Genomic DNA, 7,665 nt, shown 5'->3' with positions numbered 1-7,665 from the left:
CAAGTGACTTTGTAACTCTGTAAGCAGGCTGTACGGATCGGTAGTGCTGCAGGGGGAGGGAGGCAGGAAAAATGGAAACAAACCACTTATAAAACCTGAAGAAATACTGCTGGAACCTGGCGTGCTTTTTGCTGGGACAAAACGGCGCTGCTGAAAGGCATTAACAAAAGCAAAAGCAAAGGAGAGAGGAGGTGCTTGCCATGGCGGTGAGAGGGCTGCGAGACAAGAGGGATGGACCAGGTGGGAAACATGAAGCTGGAGCCCAGCTGTCGCGGGGCAAGGGAGGTTGGAGCAGCGAGGGGGCTCATGGGGCACCAGCGCAGCCTGCTCAGGGCCAGCACGCCCGAACCCAGAGCTGCCTCCCACGCCATGGCGGTGCTTGGACTCCCACGGGTGAGCATGCCAAAGGCACCAGCACTGAGCCAAGCAGAGCCTGTGCTGTGCACTTCACTTGGGCTCGCAAGCCTGGCATTTCGACCACTTTCTAGATGTTCCCAGTGAGGAGGGTTTGTGCTTTGGTTCCTCGGGCTCCCCGTGCCCTTCTCTGCCACTTCTTGCTCCTGCAAGAAACACAGAGCAGAGCGGCATGTTTGGCTTGCTTGACTGGTCCCCAAATTGCACGGGTGCCTGTCCCCAGGAGTTGCTGCTGGGGAGCTCTGGGGCACACGAGGAACCAGACCTCAACCTCAGGGTTTGATAGCCCGGCCAGAAAGGCTGACAGCGGACACAGAGACAAGCTTTCCCTCCACAGCCTGGCTCCCCGGTCCCTCCCTGCAGCTGAGACCCCCAGGGCTGTGCTGCCCCCACATCCTGGGGTGTGTGGTGCCAGGGACCCACACTGGCATCACACGCATCAGTCTGGGGTTTGCTGGGAATGGTGATCAGGAAAGGGGTGACAGCTGGAATGAGCCCCTCACGGAGCGGTGTCTCCAGCAGCTGCATGGTGGCAGGGGCACCAGGAAGGCTAACGGCCATCTCTCTCCCTCCCCAGCCATGACAGCGTAGGCAGGCGGCGAGAGATGGATCGCTTCACCGAGTGCGGGACCCAGACGGATGCGGTGGTGGTGCTGTCCCTGGCGCAGGCTGCAGTTCTGGGCTTGGTGTCCGAGAATGAGCTTCTCGGGGCCACCATCAGCCCTGCTGGCTTCTTCCCGGGGCTGGGAGGGGAGCTGCCAGACACCACCGCAGTGGAGCCCGGGGAGCCGGAGGGCGAGTGCCGGCTGGAGGGCGAGGGGCAGGCGCCGGGGGATGGACAGGAGGAGGATGCCTTGGAGGCAGAGTCCTCCCTAGAGAAGCATGCCCGGAGGAGGAAGCGGCCTCCTGTGAGGCTGGTGCCCAAAGTCAAGTGCGAGGAGGCGGAGGATGAGGTGCTGTACGAAGTGTCCGTCCCTGGGGACGAGGAGGGTGAGCAGCGGCGCGGCCGCCCGCCCCCCCTCCAGGACCCCAGCCAGGAGCAGACAGTGCAGAGCAGTGCCATGAAGATGATCGACCTCGGCACCTTCAGCAGGAAGCCCCGGCGCCTGCGGCACCTGCGCCGGCACACGCGCCAGGAGCTAGAGGGCACCGAGCGCCGCCTCGGGGGTGCCGACCCAGCTGGTGCGGTGGAGGGTGGCACCACGGGGGCCCTGCGGACCGAGTGCGCCTTCGAGGTGGGCGCCCCCTCCCCTGGCGAGGTGGAGGTCCCCGCGCCGGCGTCCCCCGAGCAGGTGAAGAGCGAGCAGGGCTTCGCCTGGCAGGAGCCGGGGGAGCTGGAGACGGAGGTGGCGGGCGCCACCAGCGAGCGCAACAAGAAGGCGCAGCTGGACCGGCTGGACATCAATGTGCAGATCGATGACTCCTACCTGGTGGAGGCGGGGGACCGCCAGAAGCGCTGGCAGTGCCGCATGTGCGAGAAGTCCTACACGTCCAAGTACAACCTGGTGACCCACATCCTGGGCCACAACGGCATCAAGCCCCACTCCTGCCCGCACTGCAACAAGCTCTTCAAGCAGCCCAGCCACCTGCAGACCCACCTGCTGACCCACCAGGGCACGCGGCCCCACAAGTGCGAGGTGTGCAGCAAGGCCTTCACCCAGACCAGCCACCTGAAGCGGCACATGCTGCTGCACACCGACATCAAGCCCTACAGCTGCCGCTTCTGCGGCCGGGGCTTCGCCTACCCCAGCGAGCTGAAGGCGCACGAGGTGAAGCACGAGAGCGGCCGCTGCCACGTCTGCGTGGAGTGCGGGCTGGACTTCTCCACGCTCACCCAGCTGAAGCGGCACCTCTCCACGCACCAGGGCCCCACGCTGTACCAGTGCCTGGAGTGCAGCAAGTCCTTCCACTACCGCAGCCAGCTGCAGAACCACATGCTGAAGCACCAGAACGTCCGGCCCTTCGTCTGCACCGAGTGCGGGATGGAGTTCAGCCAGATCCACCACCTCAAGCAGCACTCCCTCACGCACAAGGTAGGGGCCAGGGCATGTCGGGCACCCAAGAGGTGCTGCCCTTGCTATGCCCGGAGGAGGTGTGTTGGCTCTGGATGCGGGTGCTAGGGGAGAGGGGTGTCCCAGTGCCCCAGAGTCCTGTCCAGCCCTGGGAGATGGGTGGTGCGGGTGGGCAGAGGCACCCATGATTGGCATTCGCTAGGGGTCATTGATTAGCAGTGAAAGGGCATCGTTATGGGCAGGGGCCCTGGGGCTGCCCAGCCTCCTTTCTTCCTGGGGGTTTCCATCCTCAGGGAGGGGGGTTCAGGCCTACTGCGGGTGCTGCGGCAAGGTGACTTGGGGGACCCTGGACAGGTGCTGCCGCAGCCCTTCCTGGCGGGCTGTGAGCAAGGGGTTTGCCCTTTTCCAGGGGTTCTTTCAAGGGGGAGCAATTGGCCTGAGCCAGAGAGCAGAGCTGGGTCTCACAGCTGGGCTTACAGAGCCTGTCCAGCCATGCTCCCCACAGCCCACCTCCCACACGCTGCCGGGCTTGTGCGAGGCCCTTGAACGTACCCATGACGGGTCGGCTTGCCGTACGGCAGCTGCACTTCCCAGCCAGCCCCTTCCCGTGGGTGCTGCTTTGCGGAGTTGCTCTCGCTCTGGCGGCACTGACCTAATACCGGGTTTTCCAAGTGCTGCAAATGCATTTCCAGTGCGGGTGAGACGATGGTATCTGGGGGCAAGGCAGGAGGCAGGATCCTGCCCGCTGCAGGACCAGGCAGTGGGAATTACCCCCTGGGGCAGTGCGGGGATGGCCCCAGGCTCTTGGTAGTGCCCGCTTTGTGCTTGCAGAAGGGGCAGATGAGCTGATGAGGGTAAATCTCCCTCCTAGTTCCTGCGGTCCAGCCCGCTGACAGTCCCCAAAGTTCAGCTTAGTGCGAGGAGCCCGTCCCATGCCCCTTGGGGAACGCAGGTCTCTGCTCTGCACCGTGCCTGGCACCTCTCATGTGTCCCCAGCTCCTGAGGGGTCTGTTCAGAGGCCCCCAAGCCACCCCAGCAGCGCTGTGCGCTGGCCCCCACCGCCACAGGCAGAGCCCTGCCCGCTGCCGCTCTGCCCAGGGCTCGGCTCTGCCCCCTGCCCACAGCTCTCCAAACCCCTTGCAGGGCGTGAAGGAGTTCAAGTGCGAGGTATGCGGCCGGGAGTTCACCCTGCAGGCCAACATGAAGCGGCACATGCTGATCCACACCAGTGTCCGTCCCTACCAGTGCCACATCTGCTTCAAGACGTTTGTGCAGAAGCAGACGCTCAAGACCCACATGATTGTGCACTCGCCAGTGAAGCCATTCAAATGCAAGGTACCGTCGGGGGTCCGGGCGGGTTAGCAGATCAAGGGGGTTAGCACGGGCCCTGGTGTGCTGCACTCAGGAGAAACCCGGCCAGGCTGGGTTGAGTTCTCTGTCACAGGAAAGCAGTTTTGTGATGCCTCCCTCTGTTCGCTCGGGCAAACAGCTCATCCTGACGTGTCTGCTCAGAGCTGTGCAGCGGGGAGCAGCTGCTGCGGGCAGGGCATGGGCACCACTAACGGAGAAGGTCAATTAGTACCTCTCTCTGACCAGCGCTAGATATGCTGGAGTTCCCAGCAATACCAGCACAGCATCCCTGAGGCCTCCCACCGCAGGGGGCGAGGTGAGGGGCGGAGGGAAGCGGTCCCGTTACTCTTAGAAGTTGGTGGGAGCAATGGGGGACCCCAGGAGCAAGGTCTGCTCTGAAAAGCGCACATCCCTGCAGCAGCACCAGCCGTTGCAGGCGAGCGCCTGCCGCTGTCCCCCTTTGCCGGGGGCGGCAGTGGGAGAGCCCTCACTGACCCGAGGAATGCTGCCCGCAGGTCTGCGGGAAGTCCTTCAACCGCATGTACAACCTGCTGGGCCACATGCACCTGCACGCGGGGAGCAAGCCCTTCAAGTGTCCCTACTGCTCCAGCAAGTTCAACCTGAAGGGCAACCTGAGCCGGCACATGAAGGTCAAGCACGGCGTGATGGACATCAGCCTGGACAGCCAAGGTAGGTGCAGGCTGTGGCCAGTCCTTGGCGCTGCCTATCGCAGACTGGGTGCTGTGGTCTTCCCTGCTGCGGCCGCTCCTGGGAGCGCCCAGCTCTCGGCTGTTTGCTTCGGGAGCTGGGCCGTGCCGCGGCAGCTCTGGCAAGCGCCTTTCGGCGAGCTCATGTCCTGTCGCCCGAGGGCTGCCCTCGGCTTGCTCGTCCTGCCAGCACCGCATGGTGACACACACTGTCTCCCCAGCCTCCCCTCTGTCCTCGAGCACCTGTCCTCCTACAAGGGCCATGGAAAGGTACCGAGCGGGAGCTGAGTAAGCTTAATAAACGTGGTACAAATACAAGTAAATAAACTTCATAATATTTAGAAGTTAAAATAGATAGCTCCTCAAGGAGCCATTAAGGCTTCGGCATCTCTGGACAGGACGGTGCCCTCTGGTGATGCTGTGACTGTGATTTTAGTCAAAGGGTTTTGCAGGGTGGGAGGGGTAAATGCCGCTGTTCTTGCCCCGGCTGCCCCCTCTGCACCTGCCCAAAGGCACCCTGGGGGAACGGGAGATGCTCCTGCTGCAGGTCTCTGCACAGCATCAGCGCAGATGCTCCATCAGTAGTCTTGCGGTGGGACCACCCCTGCTTCGTACGGACAGAGCTGGAGATGAGCTCTGGCTGTTTCATGCCCTCGGTTTCCCCAGCAGCTCGACGCCCACCTCGAGCGCATCCTGGGGGGACCCAGCAGGATCCCCCGTTCCTACCCTTTTCTCTTCCTCCCCACCTCAGACAACTCCCACCCCGGCTGAGCCTCAGCCAGTGCCCAGCACTGCGGCACAGGCAGGGAGTGTGAGCGCCGGGGCGGCGCTGGGAGGATGCCTTTCCTGCGCTGCCATCCTCTCCTCGCCTCCCCCGGCCCCCACGTTGGGACGGGTGCTGCAGACCCCTGTGCGTGTGGCACAGGCGCCAGTCAGGGGCGAGCACATGCATGCCAGGTCTCTGCTCAGGCAGCACTCTGCCGGCAACCCATCCCTGCTGCGGTGCATGGCTGGGGATCTTCTGAGCTGAGAGCCCCCCACAAGTGGCCTGGCTCAAGCAGAGCTGTAGCTCTGGGGAGCTTTGGGCTCTAAACCCGAGCTGCCCAGGAAGGAGGGGTGCTGTTGTCCCTGGACCTTCATGCAGGTCCGTCATTGGGTGTCCCTGTGCTGAATCCTAGATCCCATGATGGACCTGGCCGGGGCCGACCACGCCGAGCTGGACGGGCAGCAGGAGATGGACGACTTCGAGGAGGAGAACTCTTACGGCTACAGGGGGGTAGGCAACCCTCCGGACGAGCACGCCCTGACCGAGCAGGCCATGAAGGAGATGGCGTACTACAACATGTTGTAGCTGAGGCTGGAGGAGGCTGGAGGAGGTTGCTGGGGGCCTGCGTGGACTTTGCGTGGTAAGAGGAGCTGCTGCCAGCAGGCTGCGGCACCCAGCCAGACCTGCACCTCTGCCCCTGGAGAGGGGGGGCTCCAGCTGAGCTTGGTGAAGGAGAAAACAGAGATATCCAAAAACCTTTGCCGGGGCGAAGGCAGGAGCAGAAGCTGGAGGTGGCACAGGGCAGCGGTTGCTGCCTGCCATGGGCGCGCTGAGCTGGTGCAGCGAGGGCTTAGCTCCAAGCTGCTGCCAGACCCTTGCAGAGCCTCGGTGGAGCTCTCACCGTCGCTGGGGTCCTTCCCTCCTTCCCCACCACCCCCAGAGAGGGGGCACTGAGCTGTGCACCGGCTGCCTGCAGCTCTCCTGCCCGGCGCTGACCTCCCTTCGCTCTGCTCCTGCCTGCCTGCCCGCCCCACTGCGCAGTGGCAAGCCAGGACCTTGCCTCTGTCTTCACCCTTGCCTGTACTCCAGCGTCCAGCATACTTGAAGCTGCAGGCAGGGGAAGGCACATCCCAGAAGATGATGAGCATTACTAATTATTCTACCTCCTGGGTCCTCCCCCACAGCAGTGCTGGGGCTGCAGCCCAGTCAGCCCCCTGCTCCCCCCCCCCGAGCGCCCTGTGGGGCAGAAGCCCCTCTGCCCACGGGAGGAGGTGGGTTTGCATTTCTTGCTCTTCCCCGTCTCCCAGACAGGCGAGAGCTGTCCTGCTTGCTCTGGCACTGGCTGCGAGCTGGCATGGGCAAAGCTGTGGCAACCTGCGCCAGGCCACGGGGCACATACAAAACAGAATATTTTCTTACAAACTAATGGCAAAGCTCAGAGGAAGCAGCAGTTCTGGGTAGAGCAGCTGTAGCGAGCAGTGTATTTAAAGGAAGGCAAACCCTGTTCAACTTGAGCAAATGATGGTATTTTGAAAGTAATTTATTTTTTTCAGACGTGCCGCGTGGTTGGATTTATCTTTTCACTGAGTTCAGTTTCCTTCAACCAATGTGCTTTGTAAACCTGTGTAACGTGTGTGGTCTGTGCGTGGGGAGCGGTGGGGGCTGTGATGGTGCTCGGGGGGGGGCTGAGGACCAGAGCAGGGTCCTGCCGTTCATGGGGCAGCCGAGCACTGGCAGGGCCCCACTAACGAACCGCAGCCACTCTCTGTGCTGCTGGCACCCCCTCCTCAGCCCCCTGAGCGGCTCCAGGGCTCAGGAAGAGGCTTTCGCTCAGGCAGCGCAGCCCTTGGGATGGGGGTTTGCCTCCTCTGCTCCCAGGTGTTGTGGTGGGGGGAGAAAGGAGCTGGGGCAGCACTGGGTCTGGGACCACTGTCCTGGCTTTCTACCCTCCCTGCTGTGGGGCAGAGGGCCGGGCAGCGCCAACAGCATTGCTCCCTGAGCATGTCCAGTGCCAGGCAGGGTCCCGGCAGGCACCAGTACCTCCTGGGAGGCTGCAGCAGGCCCAGGACCTGGGGTCCGTCCAGGGCACTCGCACAGGGTCTGGGACCCCTGAGCTGACCTCCCACACACCCACTGCAGATGGCTGAGCAAGCGCCGGCGCAGGTCCCAACACACTCCCTGGGGAAGGGCACCATCCACCCTGTCCCCAAAAGCCCCAGGCTGGCTCTGGGGGGGGGTTGCACCACTCAGCCCTCCAGGCTCCCAGCCCCCAGCAAGGCAGGGTGTCCCCCAGCCTTGCCATCACCTTTTCCCCCCCTCCAGCTTCCTCCAGCCTTGGGGCAGGATGGAGACAGCTGCAGCGTTGGCCAGCCTGGACCCCCTCCTGCAGTGTGGCAGTGCCGCCCCCTCCCCACAG

General features: G+C 63.3%; 1 protein-coding gene across 1 annotated transcript; it reads left to right on the top strand.

Annotated features, from left to right (window-relative positions):
- The first annotated feature begins 1,019 nt into the window (after window positions 1–1,019).
- ZNF710 (zinc finger protein 710) lies at window positions 1,020–5,834 on the top strand. The gene is made up of 4 exons (XM_009280383.1): window positions 1,020–2,447; window positions 3,570–3,761; window positions 4,292–4,466; window positions 5,662–5,834. Exons 1-4 carry the CDS (start codon window positions 1,020–1,022, stop codon window positions 5,832–5,834), a joined length of 1,968 nt encoding a protein of 655 aa, XP_009278658.1.
- The last annotated feature ends 1,831 nt before the right edge of the window (window positions 5,835–7,665 follow it).

This window comes from Aptenodytes forsteri, unplaced genomic scaffold (genome assembly GCF_000699145.1).
Source record: "Aptenodytes forsteri isolate BGI_AS27 unplaced genomic scaffold, ASM69914v1 Scaffold83, whole genome shotgun sequence".
In the NCBI taxonomy this organism is placed as follows: domain Eukaryota; kingdom Metazoa; phylum Chordata; class Aves; order Sphenisciformes; family Spheniscidae; genus Aptenodytes; species Aptenodytes forsteri.
This window is presented reverse-complemented; position numbering and strand designations above follow the sequence as displayed.

Bases quoted from the DNA above. Each gene is read 5' to 3' on its own strand.
- ZNF710 (XM_009280383.1), top strand. From the start codon at position 1,020: ATGGATCGCTTCACCGAGTGCGGGACCCAGACGGATGCGGTGGTGGTG. The intron at 3,762-4,291 runs GTACCGTCGGGG...TGCTGCCCGCAG, and splicing joins TGAAGCCATTCAAATGCAAG to GTCTGCGGGAAGTCCTTCAA. The intron at 4,467-5,661 runs GTAGGTGCAGGC...GCTGAATCCTAG, and splicing joins CATCAGCCTGGACAGCCAAG to ATCCCATGATGGACCTGGCC.